At 39.8% G+C, this 22828-nt stretch overlaps 2 protein-coding genes across 2 annotated transcripts in view; one reads left to right on the top strand and one right to left on the bottom strand.

The window, feature by feature from the left end:
* Positions 1 to 1954: 1954 nt before the first annotated feature.
* On the bottom strand, positions 1955 to 4868 carry CDKN1C (cyclin dependent kinase inhibitor 1C). Its single transcript, XM_081318839.1, has 3 exons — positions 3975 to 4868; positions 3274 to 3397; positions 1955 to 2695 (listed from the first exon to the last, which is right to left on the bottom strand). The coding sequence occupies exons 1-2, from the start codon at positions 4570 to 4572 to the stop codon at positions 3279 to 3281; spliced, it is 717 nt and encodes a 238-aa protein (XP_081174965.1). The 5' UTR covers positions 4573 to 4868; the 3' UTR covers positions 1955 to 2695; positions 3274 to 3278.
* Positions 4571 to 22828, top strand: part of SLC67A1 (solute carrier family 67 member 1) — a gene marked incomplete at its 5' end in the record, with an annotated part of 117411 nt that continues 99153 nt past the window's right edge. Inside the window, 2 exons of the mRNA XM_081330413.1 lie at positions 4571 to 4842; positions 5883 to 5968. Of these exons, the coding sequence (XP_081186539.1) occupies positions 4571 to 4842; positions 5883 to 5968 (358 nt within the window). The remainder of the gene's footprint in view (positions 4843 to 5882; positions 5969 to 22828) is intronic.

The raw sequence follows: 22828 nt of genomic DNA, 5'->3' as shown, positions 1-22828 counted from the left end.
CTACCTTTTCAAGATGTGGAAGAGATAAAACAATGAATAGACTCTTTCAGCACAGGACCGTGGCTTTCATTTTATCTTTCAGCTGTTCCTCAAAGAAATGGGATAGCTACAGTCATGCTGTGCCTTTGGCAGCTGAACAAAATTAACCCCATGAAGCAGCTTTGTACCTCAAACTGCAAATACTTATAGAGCTAGAAGTCAGTATTACTGAAATTAATTAAGTGCATATGGTACCAAGAGACTACTAAGATATTGCCAACTTTTTAACTATTTTCTGCAGCTAGGCTCTTAATGACCCTTCAATCTATATTAATTAGTACTTGATAGATGCCAAGAGAAACTTTCCTTGATACTGGTCTATACTGGTGTATTATCATAATGGTAGAGACACATATCTTATGTGAACAGGTGGGCAAATGATGCAGTGGTTTCTGCTCTATTTTATGTAAACTTTTACATAACCACACACACACACACACAGTTTGTGGATTAACCATAGAGATATACCTGAACACAGAAGATACCTAACCCAATACTAATGGAATTTAACTTATTTTGTGTATTTATGTAAATCTTAAAAGATGCTTCAGTCTTTCAGGTCATGCTTATGATGCTCAAGTTATACTTGCATTTTTTTTATAAATGGCAAGAAATATTGCAATACCTGAAAGTGAACTGTTTCTATGGATCACATTTTATTTTTTGTCAATTGCATAAAGCTAGTGTGGGAGAATATTACTCACATGGCTTATGGTAAACAAGAGGGTGGTAAAGATTTAACATGTCTAATATTAAACACCAAAGGTTTTTCTAATACTAGAAAGGCTGTTCAGGTATTGTAGAGTATCTGTATCTCATTGTAAGGTCATTACTTAATGCAAGTCTCTCTGTGTGTGTGTGTGTGTGTGTGTGTGTGTGTATACATGTGTGTGTGTATGTGTATATAGTCCTCACATTTACAACCATGATTGGGATTTTGCTAAGCAATGCAGTCATTAAATGAGTTGTGACCTATTTACCTTTTTGTTATGGTTAATCAAATCCAGCTGCCCCCACTGGCTTTGCTTGTTGGAAGTTCCCCTGGGAAGTTGCAAATGACCATCCTGCTCCCAGAATGCTACAATCATTGTAAAATACATGTTGGCTGTCATGTGTCATAATTTTGATCATGTGGCCATTGCAGGGGATGCTATAAATGGGCCTTACGTGCAAGGACTGGTCAGAAGTCAGGTTTTCAGCACTGCCAACAGTAACTGAATGAATGTATATTGAGGACTACTGGTAAGTAGGTTAATGCCCCAAGTACAGATGTGATCCATAAAAGTATGTCCAAAAATGGCTTTCCCTCTGAGGTTATGTTGTGCAGCTGCATACCCAAATTAAAGTTGTTCAATATTTATTTATTATGACTATGTCTAGTTGTGAAAGTCATTTCCATGGAATCCATACTCAAGGGCTATTACTTTGAACACAAATATGAACACAAATTTCTCAGTTATTCCAATCTATCTTACTGCCAGACCCCATCCCATGATGGGGGAAACTAGATTCCTAGATAGACATCTCATAGAATATGTAATTGAAGACCACTACTTTTCAAAGAATATACACAGGGAAAGGATAAATTAAGGAACAAATAACTTACAGGTAGGCTTCATTTAGTAACTGTTTTGTTGAGTAACTGGTTATGTTATGACAGTGATGCAAAAGTAACTTTACAATCAATCTCTGCATTTACCACCTTCGCAGGTCTGTAAAGTAAAGCTAAAGCACAATTTTGACTTAGCAACTGCTTTACACAATCACCAAGTTACTTGCCCCAATTGTGGTCACTAACTGAAGAACTACTTATACATTAGCTGCATTTAGGGAGGATTTTTAAAAAGAAAACAAGGGTGCATGTGTATTTGTGCAATGTTATGCTTAAAAGTGAAAGTAAAAGCAAGAAATACAGTTAACAGACACTTGATTCCTTTTTATTTTAACATTGTAGCATATGTTTGGGATGGCAGTGGTACAGACCAGCTCAGGAACCTTATCAGATTTCTTTCAAGTATAACTAAATGTAATTTTGATTCATAGCTACATTTTGTGAATGCAAAATCCCACTATAAAAATAAATTTACATTTTTTGTAAATAACAACAAAAGCAAATATATATGGTGCCCTTTGGCTTAACCAAATGGGGGAAACACAAAAACTCACTACTGGGTGTCAAAGGTATCCATCCACCTTTTGACATAAATAGAAAATATAAGTTAGTATAACTCTTTTAAGTTGTTTGCACTTTTTTTTACAAATTATACTTTTGTTTTTTTGTGGGGTTTTTTTTTGCACTGAGAATTCAGCAAAGATTAAACATTTTATATAGGTGACTTTAAAGCTTTTACACTTCTGGCCAGTGTACGCACATTAGGTATAATACATAAAAAAACATAATACATTGCACAGTTGTAAATTAACACTGCTCCGTCAGGCGACTGTTAGTCAGCCACTTTTGCTACATGGAGGTTCAAGCAGTTCCTTCGGGGCACGAGTTAGAAGAGGAGGAGCGGAAAAAAACAAACAGGCGACTTCTTCCTTAGGCTGGTCTAGTCTGACTCGCCAGCCCCCTTTGACACACGGAGAGGAAGGGCCTCTCAAGCTCTTGGTGTTTCCAAGGAAACAATCACTTCGGTATTATATAGTGCAAAATCTGAAAGAGAAAAATCACCACCAATCAAGCATGTGCAGAAAACTGTCCCAGACACTGCAGCTCAGGGGGAACAGGCTAGCACAAAAGCTGGGCCACTTTTTACTCAGAAAATCCACGAATGAATCAACACAACAACAACAACCACCGTGGAGTCTTGGGAGAAAAGAAACAAGCCTTCCTCCTTTTTGTAGTGTTTTTTCACCAAATGTCACCCCAGGAGCATATATATCTGCCCAATTATAAAGTCTACTCCAGCATTTTTTTTTTAAAAAAAGGCAGCGTTATTTCCATTCTCTTCCTATTCTGCAAGGGGTTCTTCTTCCCTTCGGTCCTCCATCCAAGTTAACAGATGGGTCCACAATCAGGAAGCTCTTGTGCTAAACGAGTTCTTGTCCTTCTCGCTGCTGCTCTCTCTCACCATCCTCCCGAGTTTTGTACTAATCCAGCTGAAACTGAACCGTTCCCTTCCTCTGGTGGAAAAGGAGCCGAGAGGCCGACCTTGAGAACGGTCCAGGAGGGGGGGGGGAAAGCGGGGGGAGGGAGAAGAGGAACCTTAAAGCGCCAGCACGATCTCTCACCTCGTTCATCGGAGCCTTTTCCGGGGTGTCTGCTCGTTAGGCACCGCTGTGACCGAAGTTGCCATCGGGCTGCTATGATCGCCGGCCACTCTGTCTACGACTCTTTTCCGCTTTGCGAAGAAATCTAAAGATCGTTAGACCCAAAGAAAGGGATAAAAATATTAGTCGGGCTTGGGGGGAGGGGGGAAGGGGAGCGCGGCAGCCAAACTTTTAGTTTGAAAGAGACACACCCATTAAGAACCAGGACCCGTCGAAAAACAATCGTTTCGCGTACAAGGGACCCGCCCTGCTGGGCTCTTTGCACGGCCGTCGACCAGCCCGGGTTCTTGGCTCCCCCTGTCCTCCAACGCCGAGCGGTGCAGCTAGTACGGTTTGTTTACGTCGCAAAAGAGGCAGCCGACAAGGGCTCGCCTGCAGAGCGCGATGTGCTGCGTAAGCATTTTCCAGCCCAGCCCAGCCCCAGGGACCTGTGCGGAATCTTAAACAGAGCCAGCGCCTCGGGGCGACGTTTAGGGCACTCTCCAGAGCACGCATCGCGTGTGCGTGTGTACGTGCGTGGAAAAAACCACGGAGGAGATTACCTTCCCGTAACTGGGAGGTTGGGGGCCGCGAGTGAAATATTTTTAATGCGGGCGGGTAAGACTGATGCAATGTCTCTGCCGACGCAAGTGCAATGCAGCCCGAGGCTCGTTCTGCCTTACCTGTGATGTGAGCTACGCTGGTTGACGATGCTCTTTTAAGAGCCGCAGCGACACACGGGACAGGCTTGATTATAATCCCTGAGTAGCTGTGGCGCTCGTCGGCCTTGTCCTCCTGGCTGAGGCGCTCCTCGCCTGCCGACGTCGTGCCTTCCAAGGCGGCCGGGTTGTCCTGCGGGCTAAGCGGGGAGGGAGTCGAAGAAAGCCCCAGCTCCTGGTGAGGGTCTCGGGGATCGAACTCAAGAGACGCCACCTCATCTCCAGGCGGAGGCGTCGATCTTACCATCAGCACCGGGAAGCGGCACCTCCCAACCTGTAGCGTTTCCCTGTAGAAAGCGGGCTCGGATTCTCCGTCTACCTCTTCCCACTGCAGGCTCCCCGAACCGGCCAGCGGCGTCTCGGTTTGGAAGTCGTAGCCCCAGCGCCTCTGGCCCTCCTCGCAGATCTCCCGCAATTTGCTCTTCAGCTCCCGCTTGAGCTCGTCGTGATCCACGGGACCAAACAGGTTCCTGCACACCCCGGTGCGAGCGTGCAAAGGGAATGTCCGGCGAGCCGCCAGGCGCTCCAAAGCCGAGGCACTAGAGAGGTGCACGTTGGACATGGTGGCGGCAGCGGCGACGATAGATAAGATCGGGAGCGGGCAGGTTCCTTCACCCGGAGGTGGCGATGGCGAAGAAGGGAAGCGAAGCGGCTCCGAGCGTCTTTACAAATCCAAATCGGAGTCGAAGTGGAGGAGGACAAGGATTTCGCCGCCCTTTAGCCCGAAGAACCACCCGTTGCGCCCCAAACTCACTCTCGCTAACCCGCCGCACCTCACTCTCCTTCTAACCGCCTGCCCGGGGGCTGCTTGGCTTTTTAAAGCTCTCACCGAGTGAGTTCGAGCAAAACATCGATTAGCATAATACTATTTCTCTGCAATAACACTCCTGCCATTGGTAGAGCCTCCATTCTACCCAGGGCGTTGTCCCGCCTAGTCCCGTTCTCTATTGGACGAAGAGCCCAGGGTGGCGAAGCGCCAAAACTCCCTCTGTCCTCGCCATTGGGCGGCGTGGCTTGTCCGTCGTGGCTGTGTTTTGGGGGTGGGGAATGGGAAGGCGGTGGCGGGGATCGAATGTTTTAAACAGCGCCTTGAGTAACATGACACCCGGCCCGTGCGCAGCTCTCGGCTCTCTTTGTTTGCAGTCGCCAACGGCTCTCTTCGTTGCGATCGTACTTCGTTGTTGTCATTGCCGTCGTCGTTGCTTTTTTTTTAAAAAAAACACAAACACAAAACTTTGAGGAAGTAGCGTAAGGAACAGAATTTGAGTCGTATGAATCCGGGGGTGGGGGAGAGAGAGAAAAAGATACGTGGAAGGCCTGTTCTTTTTGTTTTAACCCGAGCCTCGGGTAACTGAAAAAAAAATTGGAATGAAGGGCTTTAAGAAAAGAAAACAAAGCTAGGTGACTATAAGCACGTCAGGACGAGACAGAGCAAACGCGGGTTTCCAAAGCCGGGGCGGGTCGGGTTGAGCGGGGAAGGCTCCACCGTTTGGAAACCAGGCAATGGGGTTCTCCATAGATCGTGGATTGGGGCGCGTTTGCTCGGGGGGACTCCCGATCCCGTGGGATAAGCGCGGTTCGAATTCCCCTTGCCGAGGCAGAATCGCTGCAGGGTTGCGGTGAGAATGGATACGCCCGGGCGAAGCGTCCTGCTGGCATTTAACGTAGGCTTTCTGGCTTTGCCACAGGGGGCTGCGTTAAAATAATGTCTTCGTTTAATGATCTCTTGTCAAGAAAGCGAGGAAAGTTCCTTTGTTCGCTTGGTGGTGTTTTTTTTTCTTCCAGTGGGGAGATAACGACGCTCTGCAGTGATCGGGAGATCTAATTTGTTGGTCTCGTACTTTGAGCAGCCTTTTTTTTTTCGGCGAACAGCGCGCAGTATTCGTCCTATTGGTCTTTGCGGAGGCAGCCGTTTTTGCTGAGGTTTAAGCCCTTCCCTTACACAAAAATAGGAAGCAGTAACTCCTGTTACCGTCAATGGCGATTCTTGACTCATTGTTCTTCCAGGGATTGAGACAATAATTCTGCCTGGAGGGAGACTTCCGATACCAGAGATTGACAAATGGAGACTTCAGCCATAGTAGCAAGAGTGCGTGGTATCCTGTGTTGCGCAAGTGGATAACTGCTGCCTAAGATCTCATTCATTGTTCAGAATCCACTCACCGAGGCCACCGTAGCACAAAGCGAGAGAGCCGACACCACAGGTGCCACTAAAGTGATAAGACATCTGGACAGAGGAAAGTAAACTCAGCTTCAGGATTTTGACTGGCATGGGCCTAACGGGTTGAGGCCATTTGTTACAGCATATTTTAAAAATATATAAAGAATGGGCATTGGTCATGTTAATATTTATTTTAAATGGATACATATCCTTTTCTAAAACCAGTGGTGCTCACTCCAAAACAAAATAAAATCAAGTTTACATAAACAACCATTTCGTTTCTGCTTTGAGTAAGGAAAATTTAAATGTAGAATTATGCATACCATGAGTATTGGATGTGGCTTTTTTTTAAAGGCAGCAAACTGCATACTGTATACGGTATGTACATAAGGAAGCACAGAATGAAGAGGAAGAAGTATTAGCTTGAATTTGTACATATCTAAGGTGAGAATAAGGCTCTTAAATACAAAACTAAAATTATCCAACAGAATTTATTCAGGAACTCAAGGTTGTATTCATTGTGTTCCCTCCTATTTTTCTACACAACAACTTAAGTAAGCTGAATTGAGAAAAAGTAGCTGTCCCAAAGTCAATGAGTAAGCTTCCATGGCTGGATCTGACCACTCCTAAATCACAACTTAACCACTATGGCATGAGATGGCTGAAATAGACCAATAGATAACAGAAATAAATCAAAATGTGATGTTGAATGAGCAAGTTTGGTGTAGTGGTTAAGGCACCAGGCTAGAAATCAGGAGCCTGTGAGTTCTAGTCCCACCTTAATTTGAAAGCCAACTGGGTGACTTCATGCCAATCACTTACTCTTAGCCCACTCATCTCACAGCGTTATTGTGGGGGGAAAATAGGCGTAGATGTGTTCAGCACAAATAAAACTTTGGCCCTTCATGGGCATAGCAGGAAAAGAACAAGAGATACATCCACTAATGCTAAACCGAGCACATTCAAGAAGAAATATGTTTGACTAGATATTAGGAAAAGTGGAGTGATGTGAGATTTAGTGAAAGTACTACAGTTGTAAGGAATAAGTTTGAATTAAGATGACATTTGCAGAAAATTTCATCACAGCCCTGGTTTATAGTTTGCTTTTTACTAAAATTAAATGTTCAAGAGGACCATATGGCTCTTTGCAAAATAGCCTGAAGGCCAGAAAGATGCTGTTCAGTCAGCAGTTCATAAAAAGGGTACTGTGGTTCATTGGCACTGACAACACACCTCATTAGGCAAGATACAAACCTCTGTTGGCAAGGAGTAGGATGGGACAGAAAGAAAAAATAAAGATTAGCCATCCAACCCAGACCTTCAAGTGAAAACAGGTGATGAAATGTTAATTCTTTTGATTTCACAACTTATCAGATCTATCCACAAAGGAGGTGATAGAACCAAAGCCAATCTGGCTGCAGAGAGCAAATAATCGTGGTTATACTATTATGCTTTTAACAATTGGTCCTCTGCCAAAAGAGACAGCCTTTTTTCCCCTGAGGCTTGGTAAGAGTTACGGTAACTAATAAATGGTAAGCCCTACAAACTAAATTTTGTTCATTTCACAGTTTACTTAGGTCCTGGTGTGCTCTCCTATCCTATAGATATGGGTATTTATATCCGGGTGTAGATAAGTTCCTAGGCAAGGAAAGTGTATTTAAAGTACATTGTGTATCAGTGTACAATACTTTACTATAATCCAAGCAAAACAGGTTACCTGGATGTCTTGCAACAGAGTTGTGATGATATCTGTCATGTTAGAGCTAGCTGAAAGGAAAAGCACAGGTGAACTTTCTCTAGTTTAAACATCACAATATCCTTTTTTTGTAATATATTTTATTAATTTTTTTAAAAAAACATAAATCACAATAATTGGTGAACAGTGTGTTGTCTGGGTTACATTTGTAAAACAATCATAACAATTGATTTCTATAATCCACAATCCACATAATGGTTTTAGTTGATTTCCTCTTTTCCCCAAATATCATCTTTTGCAAACATTGAGTTAATACAATTCTTATTGTTTTGATAGATGACAAATATATAATTTTCCCCAATATTCCTGAAATTAATAGTCACATCAATATAACATTTCTTTTCTATCCAATCATTCTAATTGCCTTATCATAGATCCTGTTACAGTCCTTATTTTAATTTGTTTTTCCCACCAAATTCTAGGTATTCTCACTGGTTAAGATTTTTTCAAAAATTAATTACATTTAAAAATTTAACTCTATTTTTCCATATGAACCATCTCACAATTTTACATTTATTAAGGAATAGATAGAACAATGAAAAAACAAAACAAAAGGAGAGCAAAAGTAAAGAAACATAAAAAATAACATACTACTTAAAATATATATCCCTCCTAAGCTAATATATATTTATTTCTTATTTTCTTATTCTTTTTAACCATAATTAAAAATATGTTTAATCTTTAAACATTCCATTTAATACATTTAGTCATCTAGTCCTTTAACTCTTATTCAAAACATTTTAATCCATTATAATTTTCTTAAATTCAATCACTTTTAAGTATTTAAAACATTTCCTTTATCTAAGTCATTGCAACTTTTTTATATTATTCATATCAAGAAAGAACAAAAAAGCATACTATATTATTTAGGGAATTCATCCCTTTTAGAATGACATATATATTCCAAAACCTTTCTATTTCTTTAACCATATTCAAACAAATGTTTCTTTTTTAAGTATTCTCTCTGGTAAGTCCCATCATCTATTTTCTTGGTTTCTACTTTAGTCTTTTTCCTTTGCCCAGTATCTATCTTAATCCATGTATTTTGCTGAATCAAAAAGTTTTTCCGTATGTTCATAAATGTTGCTATAGATATAAAAAGTAAATCAGGTGAAGTGTCTTTGTACGGGGCTTCTGCCTTTCCACGTTTGTTGAAAATCTTTTTCTTTCTCTCCGCTTCTCTTATCATTTCCTTTCTCTCCGATGTTCCTGACATCTCTACAGTCCATTTTATCCAATCCGTTTTCTTGTCCTCAGATTTATTTTTGAATAAGTTGTTTTTTTCCAATTTTTGTGAATTTTTTTCCACTACAATTAAATCATATTTCCTTGTTTTGTTAAGTTCCATCTTTAAGTCTCTATTCTCAATTGTATATCCATTTATCTGTTTTATCTGCTCCTTCTCTGTTGTTATTTTCTGGGAATTTTTTGTTGTAGAGTTAACTTGGAAATAGATTGATTTATATTTTCAAAGTTATTTTGGATTTCTTTGTGGTTTAAAGTCATTGTTCTTTTAATTAGTTGCAGTATACTATATATCTCCTGTGAAAATATTTATGTTTTCTTGGTATGTTCTTTCTACTTATCTCTGATCCTTGATGGCCAAGAATTTGAGTTTTTCTCTTCCTTTCTTTTCTCTTCAAATAGCTTTAGAGTCCCAATTAAACAGATATTTATAATCCAAATAGTTCAAAAAAGACTTTTTGCCTGAAATTTATAATTCTCTCTTTGTCTACAGCACAGATTATTGTCTTTTTTTGTCACAGCTGTTCTTTGTTGTTAAAACTTTGAAGGTCACAAACACAGAATAGCTTTTCCCAGGTTTTGCCAAGTTTTATATTAAAGTCATAACTGTCATAGTCTTCATCCACCACTAGGTGTCAGCAACTATTTGTTTTTCACTTCCATATATTTTGATCCTACATAAAAAGATTAGAAGGCTTTTCCCAAGTCGAATGGAATGGCCGCTGCTGTTCCAGAATCGCTGGAGTACCCTTCTTTCTTTGTCACCTCTCCGGGGGGACTTAAACCCATTTAGGGTCCCCAGGCAGGGCGAAATTAGCCGTGGGGGTGCGGAGAATCCGTAAGCCCGCGACCGGTCACTACTGCGCAAAACCGGAAGTCTCTAAACATCACAATATCCTATCCTTGACCAGTTTTATATGGCAGGATCTTTTTGCAGATATCTTTAATATCTCAGGAAATTAAGGGTTAAAAATAAAAGTAGAGCCTCCTTCAAGAAAACCTTGGCTTGTGGCAGCTTGATAGCCAAACCACTGTAGTTGTCTTGGCAAGCATATGAAAGTTGTTTTGCCCTTGCCTTCTAGGATGTTTTTACAACTTCCCAGTCTCCTATCCAAATCCTAACCTTGTTTGACCTAACCTAGCTTCTGAGACAACTAGGTCAGACCAGTATTTGATGCAATTCATAGATTTCCACAGTGGCTGTTTTTGCTGTCAAAATGCAATTCGGAACCACTTGCACCCTTTTCTGCTTTCAGTGAGTTCCTCTCCACCCTTATTACTTTGCTCATTCTATTCCTTTTTAATATGTTAGGGAACTGAAAAAGCTAGTAGCCATTTAGCTGAGGAGATGCTTGAAAGACTTGAATGTCTTTACCTGCCTGAAAAACACAAACACTGCAAACAGCAATTTAAGCTATTTAATAAAGATCAACAGAGCAACCCCAACTCATACATTTGCTACTACAAATCTACCACCCATAGTGTTGCTACTAGCAGGGCTTTTTTTTCTCATAGAACGCTCAGAACGGAGTTCCGGCACCTTTTTTGGATGAAACCTTGTAGGGTAGGCAAGGTGGGTTGTATGATGTGTGAGTTCCGGCACCTTTTTCTTTTACAAAAAAAGCACTGGCTACTAGTGATGTTAAATCCCAGCTGGTACACTCAGGAAATGAGGTAAAGATTATTTGGGGATCCTTTGAATCTGAAGCTCAAATTGGGTGCATCAGTTTGGCAATGCAGAGCATACAACAGGGAAATGCCAGAAGTGGTCACTTAGGTTTTAACCGCTTTTGATTTCTCCTACATTCAGAGTAACTGCTGTTAAAAAGCCAGACCAATAATCTCTTCCATTTCCATATCATGAATGCAAATGAGGAGGATGACCTGGTATTTATGCAAGACTTAGAAGAACAAATCCTCTTCTGGCCTCTCCCGATGCTATGGAGTGCCTTTTGTGATTTTGACAGAGATTCCAGTTGCAAGCCTAGATGTAACCAGAGACAACCAGGATTAAATGATCTGTGCTGGTTACCTATCTATTTAGAGTACCAGAACCTTAATACGGATGGAAACTGGACATTATACAGGTAGTCCTTGACTTATGATCACAGCTGAGCCCAATATTTCTATTGCTAAGCGAGACATTTGTTAAATGAGTTTTGCTCCATTTTAGGAACTTCCTTGCAACAGCTGTTAAATGAATCACTGCAGTCATTAAGTTGTTAAGTGGTCCTGGCTTCCCCATTGACTCTGCTTGTCAGAAAGTTTACAAGGTGATTACATGACCGCGGGACACTGCAACCCTCATAAATACGAGACAGTTGCCAAGCGTCTGATTTTGATCATGTGACCCTGGGGATGATGCAACGGTCTTAAGGGTGAAAAATGGTCATAAGTCACTTTTTCAGTACCGTTGTAACATCAGTTGTAAATGAACAGTTGTAAGTCGAGGACTACCTGTGACTGCATGGTGCCATGGAACATCTGCAGCTTGTTCCTTGGCCTAGTTCAAAATGCTGATGTTGCTTAGAAATCCTTTCACAGCTTGTGGGGGGCGCAGTATCTGGAAGACCATTTCATTCTATACATTTGTGCTTGAACCTTGACATTGTTACCAGAGACCTTGCTTGGAGTGTCCTCACACTTAAGGAATATCCCCCTTACCCACCCCTGAGAGGCACATTGGGTGCCTACATACCAGTCATTAAAGACAAGAAAGATTTTCTTTCATTTCTGCTATGTTTAACTTCAGTTGTTTCCTCTCTGCAATCTTTTTAAGAGATTGATCCGATGCATATTTTAGAGTAGGTCTTGCTTATTTTAACCTCTCAATTGTGTTTTTGAATTGTGCAGGCATTGAGGCTTGTGTTTATTGTGTATTGCTTAATATTAACTGCAAGATGACTCATAAATTTTAGTAATCTAATATTCTTCAACTGTGACATTAATGCATTGGCTCCCAACAATAATTGAGCAGAATTAACCATATACCTACTGGAACAGTTACTTAACAAACCCTTAACAAAATTTTCTGGGAATCAGTTGATGGTATGTAATTGCAAATGCTAACAACATACATTAAGTCATTAAGTTGGCATTACTATTATATTAATGATGTAATATTAATTTTGAAGAAACTGTATTTCTGGCTCTTGATACGATGGCATGATAAACCTGACTTAGAGATTCTGGAAAGTGTCAGTCTCCCTTATGTGAGAAAATCTCATCAAACCCTTATTCCAACTAGAAGTTAGGAAACAATGCTCACTGTTGGGAAAAGTAGAATATACAATGGAAGAAAATATCTGAGTCCTCTGACATAACTATTCTCTTTTAAGCAACTTCATGTCCTCGTTAGTTTTTTTTCCATTCTGAATTTCTTACCTCATATTTTTCTCTCTGCCTCTTATTCAGTGAGAGCCTTTCCAGATGGAAGTTAGCTTTCTTCCATTTTATTTTATATTTTCAGAATGCTGCTTAAAAAAAAAAGGAAAAAAAGCACAATCCGACTAAGGCTAAACTTTTTTCTTCGCCGGTCCAGAACATGACCGTTCTACTTAGTTATGCAGCAATCTAATCATATGCAGCCCCTTGTGCTTTTCAATTGTATTTATCTTTTGTTGAGTCAAGGAATGCAGCACAAGAATATAGATGTGACTGTATCAATGTAGAGTTGCATGTAGAGTGGCAGCTTCCAGAGCCTCTCCCAAAAAATTTGTAAGAAATTATGATTTTTCAATCTGATAGTAGAAGAACATTATCACAACCTCTTAATTCCAGGGAGTTAACCATACTACTCTTTATGTTATTTCATTCAAATACATTGCAGATAGTTTAAATGGCCTATTTTTTGGAATGTGGCCCTTGGCATGCCTCCCTAGTATGGCCCTTAGCCTGAAAAATGCAGTATGCCCATAATTTATGTAATACTGAGATGAACAAAGATTCCTCTTTCCACATCACTTGTTATATGGCACAACTTGGCAGCTTCCATGGACATGCTTTTCTATTTAATACGCTGAATTAATTAAATATAAAAGCATTTCCAAAGAGTTTGCCAAGCCATACTGTGTTTCCACAAAATACTCAGACTGCAACATTGTGGTTCCTATTTTAAATTCATTTATAATTCTCTGTCTTCTGTACTTATCTTGACAAGTTTCTCTCTTCAGGTAACTGTGATATGTATAATTCTTAATGTATTGTTAATACACATCTCTGCACATACACAAATAACACTCCATAAAAACTACTGAGTTATCCTCCTCGTTCTTCTGTTAAGATTTCTTGGCTATAGTTATTTCTATCCTGAATATCATTGTCATGTCAACAATAAACACATGGAAACAAGTAACAGTTTTGGAAATATCAAGCTAGTAAAAGAACTTCCAAACAAAATGTCCTGAATTTATCCATATGAAAGTTGGCAGATGCGATTCCATCAGAATGATCACTTTTCCTGCAAATATCCATTTGTTGCCAAGAAATATAAAAATTATTGGCAATTTTTAAAAAGTAATGTGTTTAATGCAAAACCATTGCATCAAGTTGTCTGAAACTTGATATACCTTGTTCCCTGGTCAGTAATAATTCCTTGCAAATTTCATCCAATTTTGTCAAATGGGAAAATCATTTAAGATTATTTGCCATGTTGGTGGAAGATACAGAAATACAGATTTCTGAATCAAGATTGGATTCAAGCCCTGAATTAAATAAAAAAAAATCCTTTGGATTAATCTAATATGAAGCAGACAGTTTTCTGAATTGCTCTGTGGGATTCCAGATTTAATGTTGTGCTCTATATAAACCACTAGCAATTATCATCTAAGAATGGATAGCCTAACTATATTTAAAATGCTTGTGTCTGCCTCAGCTCTACCAAAGGACTTGAAGGTTCAGCGGAACAATAGACTGGAGACATGTAGCTGTTGAAAAGATGATAAAATTCAAATTGTTGTAATTGCGTGAAACATAAGGAAGATTTTTTTAAAAAAAGTTATTACCATAGTCCTTGTTTAACAACCATTTGTTCAACAAATGACAATGCTGAATTAATAATAATTATGGCCAGTCCTCAAAAGTTATGTCTGTTGCAGCGCCCCCAGGAATCTGTGATAAAAATTTGGGCACTGGGCTGCCCGCCTGTACTTATATCTACAGTGCCCTTCAATTTCCTCCACCAGCCCATCTCCCCTCCCATCTCTGCCCTTTGAACTGCCCTGCACTCCACCCTCCTGGATGCCCCTGGTGCCAGGGGAAAGAATACAGTGAAGATCAGCTGGGGGTGGCAGAGGAATGCAAGGCAGCCCAAATGGCAGAGATGGGAGGGAGATAGATGGTTAGGAGGGCATGCAGTGGTCATAAATGCAAAAGGGCTGCCAACTTGAAGCAGAAGCGAGCACAGCAAGGGCAGGAGAAGTGTGAGGTCCTCACCTAGAAACAGAGTGGTCCTCACCTACTAGAACTTCCATTGCTAAATGATGATGTTTCACCTAATGACTGCTTTGCTTAGTGATGGGACATTCTGGTTCCAATTAGGATTATAAAGCAAGAACTACCTGTGCTTAAAACGTTGGAACATTTATATGGCACTAAAAAAAGGCAGTACAATGAACAATTGTTTTATCTATCTGGTACTGTCTAAAGTATTTGGGGCTGAAGCAGTTCCATAAACCCCAAAGTACCCCTGAATGGAGTAGGCAAGAACACCAATTTCACACTAAAAAACCTCAAGCCAACACACTCAAACAGCTGGAAGATTTTAGCATCACCTTTTCTGTGATATGGCACTAGTGATGCTCTGTACTCCCCGCACCAATGGTAAGAAAGGAGAAGTGTGTCTCACTACTAAAAACTACCGTACAACCTCTGTACTTAATTATTTTCCAATGACACCAGGAACAAGCAAATATATTTTACCTACTTAAATTAGCTGAAACTAATTCTCCCTGACCAGGAAATCTGTATTAAGGTCTGGCTTTCAGTTAAGAAATGCATAAAATAAGACATATGGATCAAACTATGACTGATTAAAACTTTGTCCTGAGAATTCTGCATATTACCCATGTTTGAATTATACCATTCAGTTCGAAAGCCAGAAGGATACTTGAAGAACTGAGCTATCTGTTAGGTAAATACATTGCTTCTATTGTGGGTGACAATGAAATCAAGCATTATTGTGTGATATTGAATGGTGGCCTTCAGTAGTAGTAAAATACAAAGGATCTGCAAGCTCTAGCAATAAAAGTCAAGGAGCACAGTGAAAAAATTGGCCTAAAATTAAATGTAAGGAAGACCAAACTCATGAAAGAAAAATAGAACAATCAGCCTTAGAACTGGCAATATATTGAAGCGGTGGGTAGTTTCTGCCTATTCGTATCATCAACAGTAAAGAAAGAGACAGTTATGCAGACTAGCGCTTGGTAGAGAAGCCATAAGGAAAATGTGATTCAGGGTCAGCCTGTGAGTTCGGCAGTTGGGTCGGACGACTCAGAGGAGGAGGGGGGTGTTGAAGAGCTTGCTGAGGGGGTTGGAGAGCTTGCTGAGGGGGTTGGAGAGCTTGCTGATGAGAGCCCTCAGCCAGGCCCCTCCCACCTGGTCACGACGGAGACCCAGCTGTGTGAGCCTGACAGCGTGGATGAAGATGACCCACAGCTGGGCCTGTTCAAGGACGCCCGACGCAGGAGGTAGTCAATCAGGAGTAAACAGAGGAAGGCAATAGGGCACCTCGGAAGGAGGCAGAGAGAAGCCACGCCCTGAACTGTATAAAAGGGGAATGTGTGGGAGGGCTGGTTTGCTGAAGGCAACCGCTTGAATAGTTCCTGTTTCATAGCTCCTGTTTCATGGTTGGTGTCTTGTTTTGCTCTGTTTTATGTTAATAAATTTGGCAGGCTTTATTCCAGCCTCTTGCCGTTTGTAAAGGGGTTGTCCCTGCTTTTTCTGCAGGGCCGGTAGCAGGCTGGTACAGAACAGAAAAGGATAGCCAAATGCTGTAATATGTGTATAACAAAGATCATGCAGGCCAAAGTATTCTCTCTATGGAACCAAAGTTGGAGTGTAAAGAAGTAGGACAGAAAGAATACTGAGTTGAGTTTCACTGTTATGGAAGGCTCCCCAGAAACAACCAAGAAAACAAACAGCAAACCAACCCACATTTCTCACTTGAGGCACACATGATCAGGCTCAAATTATGCTACCGTGGACACCTGTGAAGACCTAGCGCTCTGGAGAACCTTCTAATCTTGAGAAAGGTGGAAAGAAAGTGAAGAAAAGGATGACCAGCGGTAAAGTCAATAGACTCAGTTACAGTGGTAATGAACAACCATTGGAAGACTTGAAGGACCAGGTCAGGGACAGATCATCATGGAGGAAAAAAAATTATCCAGGTGGTCGACTTGATGACTTGATGGCCCATAATCATTAACCATCATAAATGTTCAGAAAGTTTTATGTTCCACAAAATGTCTGGATTGTATAGTGTTTCTGAATGCAAGTCTAATCCTGCTGGCTGTAAGTAAAGAAATATTTGTCACTTGAGAATTTATTAGCATACACATATGTGTATGCACATACAAAAAGATATTACCCAATGGCAAAATAGTAACAAAGAAAAAATAAGTCCCATATTTTGATGTAGGTGAACTGATAACAGACAAGAAACATTACACACAGAAAGAATATAATAAATTTTAGAAAAAAACAGCATATGCTTTCAGAGCAAAAAAAAAAGACAATCTGTGGGGAAATGTGTGTGGTCTAGTATAATTGGATGAAACTCTGGAAAATCAACTGGGGATTAAGCAATCTGAGCTAGCGGGTTTTTCAAAGGTCACTATTTAGAGAAAATGCATAAGAATCCCCCCAAAATGAGTACCAAAGGCATTTGTAAATTCCACAGACAATATCTAACTTCCAGGTAAACTGTTTGAAACATATATAAACCAGGGGTAAACAAGGGATATTTGTGGACACCCTCATGTAGATCCCTTCCTCGGTGTTAGTTCCTGCCCTACCTGACTTTTGTTAAAAAAAATATTTTTTCATTTAGAAAGGAAACTGGCATATAGAACAAAGTGCCAACCTCTAATTTCAGCTTCATTTCCAAGCATGTCTGTCAATCTCATGTAGGTTATTAGCAAATGAAAAAAGGGTGGTTGCAACACAATCCTTTTTGGGGGCAATTTGCTTGTGCCAACCCCTCTTGTTCCCCTCTCCCCCAAAAGGCAAGGTAAATTGGAAAAGTAGAGAGGGAAATAGATGCAGGCAGAGCAATTGAAAGCAGCAACACAATCCTTTTGTTTTCGAAATCGGGGCTGCACTGCTTCCAAGGCGCTGCTTTACTTAAGACCAAGGGGTCTCCAATTTTGGCAACTTTTAAGACTTATGGACTCACAACTGTGCTACTTCATGAGCTGAGCCATCAGATTAAACCAGCTGTTTGGATATATGCTGAATTATAAAATATTTTATTTTAGAGATTGCTACTTGCTATGTTTAAGACTGATTCTTTTTGATCGATTTTTTTCTGCTGCTTTTGATACAGATGAATATACTTCATATATATTTGTTATTATCATATTTTTGTTATTAAAGTTTTAATAGCAAGAGTTATTAAAACTAATGAGTTAACCATCTAGACACTATGAGGATTGAAGGGGTAGATCAATCACATAAATATATGCAAATAAAAATAAATGCAACCTTATGTATGTAGTTTTTTAGTTGCATGTCATCTTTCCCCAGAAGTCAATCATCCTGAAACCAAGTTGCTCAATACAACTTATACAAATAGATGAATTTATCTTTTCATTCCCTCAAATCACATGGAGTGTTCTAATGGTCCAGAATAGCTAGAAGTGAATCATTTGCTAATTTGCCCACAGTCTCTCCTAAGGAGGCCCAGCCATCATAAGTCACATGCTTTAAATGGCCTGAGCAGAACACTATGACTGCTCTGAGTAGTTGTGTTTTCTCCTATCTATATCACACTTGCTGTCTCTCAGACGTAATTCATGATAAGGTGTTCAGCAAGGTTAGCTTTGGGCCAGCCATTAAAATCCAAGCATTATAGAGTTGAGGGTCTATTGACTAGCTGGAACCAGACTGATGCTCCATCAATGTTCTGTAGGCAAGCTTGTTAAAAGACTTGCCATAACATATTGCAATAGCCCACCAGCTCAGGTTTGGAAATCAGGATGACGTTGGGACTGGCAGATAGATATACGTCTCTGCATTATTTAAGCATCACCCTGGAAACTGATATTGGAAATTGGATCTTGCATACTATTAAGGCACATAGAATGCTAAAGCAGTGTTTCTCAACCTTAGCAACTCTACAACATATTAATTTCAATTCTCAGAATTTCCCAACCAGCTTGTTGGATGGGGAATGCTACAGCTGTGTTTCTCAATATTAGCGATTCTAAGATTTATTTGTTATGGCTGCCCATCTTGGCAAGGTGTCTCTTAAAGATGTGTGGACTTCAACTCATAGAATTTCCCACACCTGATTCATGCTGCTGGGGAACTTTGGGAGTTGAAGTTCACACATCTCAGACTTGCTAAAGTTGGGAAACACCGTGCTAGAGATTTTTAATAATATAATAGTTTTGCAGCTTTTTGAAATGGTGAGATAGTAGGAGTTCCTCCAAATGGCTTAGGTACTTCTGTTGCAAAGAGAACGCTGAAATGTGATGTGTGCATACAGAATTCTACTTTTCTTGCCCGATACTAAAGAATAACTGCAGTATGATTACCAGAAAAGATTGTAAGTTGGTTATAGGTCCAAACTATCAAGAACGGTTAAAGGATCTGACTGTGTTTTAATCTACAAAGAAAAAAGAAACAAAAAGATGAAGGGCAGTAGGATAGCAAATACCTGAAGAACAATCACACACTAAAGGGAGCTGATGTATTTGCTATTATTGCCTCAGAGGGAAGAACCAGTGAATTAAAGCTACAAGGAGGAAGTTCAGGCTATTTATTAAGAGGAAATTCCTGAATGTACTAAGAGTCAGCCAGTGGACCAGACTGCTTTATGAACTAGTGAGTTCTCCTTGATAGAGAGTTCCAGAGACTGGATTATCTGTCAGAGCAGGAAATTGGACAAAATGATCCTTAGGGTATCTTCCGATTCTGTGATCTGTATATTTGATTACAATGTGCTTCCCTATATTCTTGCCTTGTTCTGTTTTCCCCACTGCTATGTGGCTATATTTAAAGATCAGCTTCCCTCTGAAGAAAGAGGAGTTTGAATTCTTCTGAGTTAAATTCTAGTTTACGTGCCAAGACAACAATGCCAGTTCTTTCACAGGGGGGTAAACTGTCTCTTTAATTACTTTATGGTTATTATGATCTGCAGTTTGGTTCATTTATGCTTTTCTAAAATTAGTACAGCTCACAAAGATGATATAATTTTAACCATGGAGAATAAATAAATCTGCTCCATTTTTCCACCACCAGAATCAGCTTGATATTTCAGGAGGCTGATGAGTCTCTTATTTTTCGGTCTCCATGTCATTTCCAAGCTCATGCTGTTCCGCGTATACCAGAGTGCTCCGTTTGGTGCTTCGCAGACATACTGTAGCAGCTCCATCATCCTCAGGGAATAGGAATTGTATTCTGCCACATCTGGAGGATGTCAGGTTTGTATGATATATGTTTTGAACTAGCCATTCGTGCCAGGCCAACATACACATTCTGTGGACTGCTCCATTTAGTTCCAATGGAATGGATGGATCCTTTTCATTATATCCAAGACAATTTAGAATGGATTCAAAAGAGGATAACGGAAACTGCCCTAAGAATAGCAAGCAAGTCCTAGGCAGAACGCTTGAAGAAAGGCTGAAGGAACTCAGTAAACCAAGCTGCAGAACATCCCATAATCTAAGCACAACAGAAAATTATACATTAACAGCATTGTGAAATATGGACATTATTATTACAGGTTGTCCACGACTTAAGACCACAATTGAGCACAAAATTTGTGTTGCTAAGCAAGACAGTTAAGTGGGTTTTTCCTAATTTACGACCTTACCGACTATCCGGCCGACTATCACACTCCTTATTGCAGTCAATCACTGCAATAATTCAGTTAGCAACCGGGTTGTTAAGTGAATCTGCCTTCCTTAATGACTTTGCTGGTCAGAAGGATGCAAAAGATGATCACATGACCTGCGGACACTGCAACTGTCATAAATATAAACCAGTTGCCAAGCATCCAAATTTTGATCACATGACCATGGGGATGCTGCAACAGTCGTAAGGGCAAAAAACAATTGTTAGTCATTGTTTTCAGGGCCATTTAACTTTGAATGGTCACTAAATGAATGACTGAAGTCATGGACTATTTGTAGTGACAGTGGTAGTAGTAATAACAGTATTTAGTATTTTAAAAAATAACAACCAGAAAAAGAGCTAAACCACCAAAAAAGTTTTATCATTATCCACTCTTTCAATTCCAAAAGGAGCATAGATTGGAATATGTCCCATGCCATATCACCAGTGTCTGGTAATGGGGAATAACTGTGCTTACTGTGATAGTAAAAAATCTCACATATAAACAAAAAAAATCAGAAAAAATAGAATTACAAATTGTTATTTACAATTAAAAAATAATGTGTAGTTTGATGGGATTTGATGCTGGAGGTATTTGGAAAATTGTCCAGATAAAGGCTACATACTACTTATATTCTGCAGAAGTTTTCAATAAATCTACAATTCACTTTTTTATTACTTTCTACTGTTTTTATAAAGTTATGCTATGCTGAAATGATATTGTTGCATAATTTTTCAAATGTAATTTTGTTGTAAAAGCAGTTCCTTTAAAATTATTGTTTTTAAAGAAGCTTACACCGATGAAGCCTTATTCTCCCAGTTACCACTTTAAAAACCTGATAAAGGCCTAAATATGAGGGAAAGATATATTTATTCATGCTTATGAAATGAGAACACATTTTTAATATATTTTAAAATTAAAATATGTTTTTAATTTATTTGAATGCTGCCTCCATCACTAAAGTAACTCTAAACATATATTTCTGACACACACACACATTTTCTACAGTATTAATATACAGCAGTATTTGAGGAGCTGCCACAAAGAAAAGGGGGTCAATTTATTTCCCAAAGCACCAGAAGGCAAGACAAGAAATGATGAATAGAAACTAATCAAGGAGAGAAGCAACCTCGAATTAAGGAGAAACTTCCTAACAGTGAGGACAGTTAAAAAGTGGAATGGCTTGCCTTCAGAAATTGTAGGTGCCTCATCAATGGAGTTTTTAAAGAAAAGACTGGACAGCCATCTGTCTGAAATGGTATAGGGCAGGCATGTCAAACTCACGACGTCACGTGATGTTGCACGACATGTCACGATTTTTTCCCCATTGCCAGCAATGGGGTGGGCGCGGTTTCAGCGTGATGCATCCGGCCATGGGCCGGCAGTTCAACATGCCTGGTATAGGGTCTCCTGCTTGAGCAGTGGGTTGGACTAGAAGACCTCGAAGGTCCCTTCCAGCTCTATTCTAATTGTTTGATTGGTTTATTGATTGATTTAGATATACAGAATTCTGGAATGATAGTTTCTCACTGAATGTTAAAATTCAAATCAGAATTGTTCTGGAATCTGGAAATCCAGAACAGTTAACTAATGGAAGTACTTTCTTCTATGTTCCCTAGAATTTTTATATTTTTATATTATAATCCATTTTATGAGTCATGTTATACAGGTGTTTACTTAAGAAAGTAATGCCTTTGACTTTCCTGTTAATTGGCTTCATAACGGAGTTCAGTCCAAAAGTTGCAATCCTTGGTGGAGCAGTGGGCTAATGCCTCCTTAAGTAACACCAGCTGCCTGCAATTAGTGCAGATTCGCATCCCACCAGGCTCAAGGTTGACTCAGCCTTCCATCCTTCCGAGGTAGGTAAAATGAGGACCCAGATTGTTGGGGGCAATTAAGCTGACTTTGTAATAATGCCGCTTGGGGGTGTGTGAAAGCCCTAATAAGCAGGCATATACATAGAATGAAGGCTACTGCTAAGCTTGTAAGCCGCCCTGAGTCTTCGGAGAAGGGCGGGATATAAATGGAATTTTAAAAAAAGTTGCAATCCAAAAGTAGAAAAAGCCACATACTTTCAGAATTTTTACCATTATCCAGACAGTGAGGGTTTTCCTTAATACAACACCAAATTATAAACAATAAACGTATTCTGATTCTGAGCATGGGCTTGCCAATAAGTTTTGAACTTATTATCATTTTTAACTGTACTTAAGCAACGGTTCCCATGACTCTATTTGTATTTTTAATAAGTTATGAAAATGATAGCTAATGGTCATACCACTGTCCAGCTTGAAACAAGCTAGTTGTTTATCACTGGGCATGTGGCCTTTCAAATTTCTATACAAATTTACATTCGCAGATATTGAGAAGAGGCATTTTCTGAAGAGAATGAGGCATTTTCCTAACAAGTATTGAAAGCCGTGATTTTTCCTTATTAATGGCAATATTATTGCTTCTGAAAAAAGCTTTCCCCCCCCCTGCTGTATTCTCTCCAGTTGTCAGTAGATATTGGAGGTGTGAAAAGTTGCAAAGAATTGGAAAGATTATTGTAACAGGAAAGCCACTCACTCTAATCTCTTGGTCATCCTGCAATATAAGCA

The sequence above is a fragment of the Vipera berus genome (assembly GCF_964194415.1).
Source record: "Vipera berus genome assembly, chromosome: 1".
Classification (NCBI taxonomy): Eukaryota; Metazoa; Chordata; class Lepidosauria; order Squamata; family Viperidae; genus Vipera; species Vipera berus.
The sequence above is the reverse complement of the archived record's forward strand: the minus strand, read 5'-3'. Positions and strand labels throughout refer to the sequence as shown.

Bases quoted from the DNA above. Each gene is read 5' to 3' on its own strand.
- CDKN1C (XM_081318839.1), bottom strand. From the start codon at position 4,572: ATGTCCAACGTGCACCTCTCTAGTGCCTCGGCTTTGGAGCGCCTGGCG. The intron at 3,398-3,974 runs GTAAGGCAGAAC...AACGATCTTTAG, and splicing joins CAGCGTAGCTCACATCACAG to ATTTCTTCGCAAAGCGGAAA.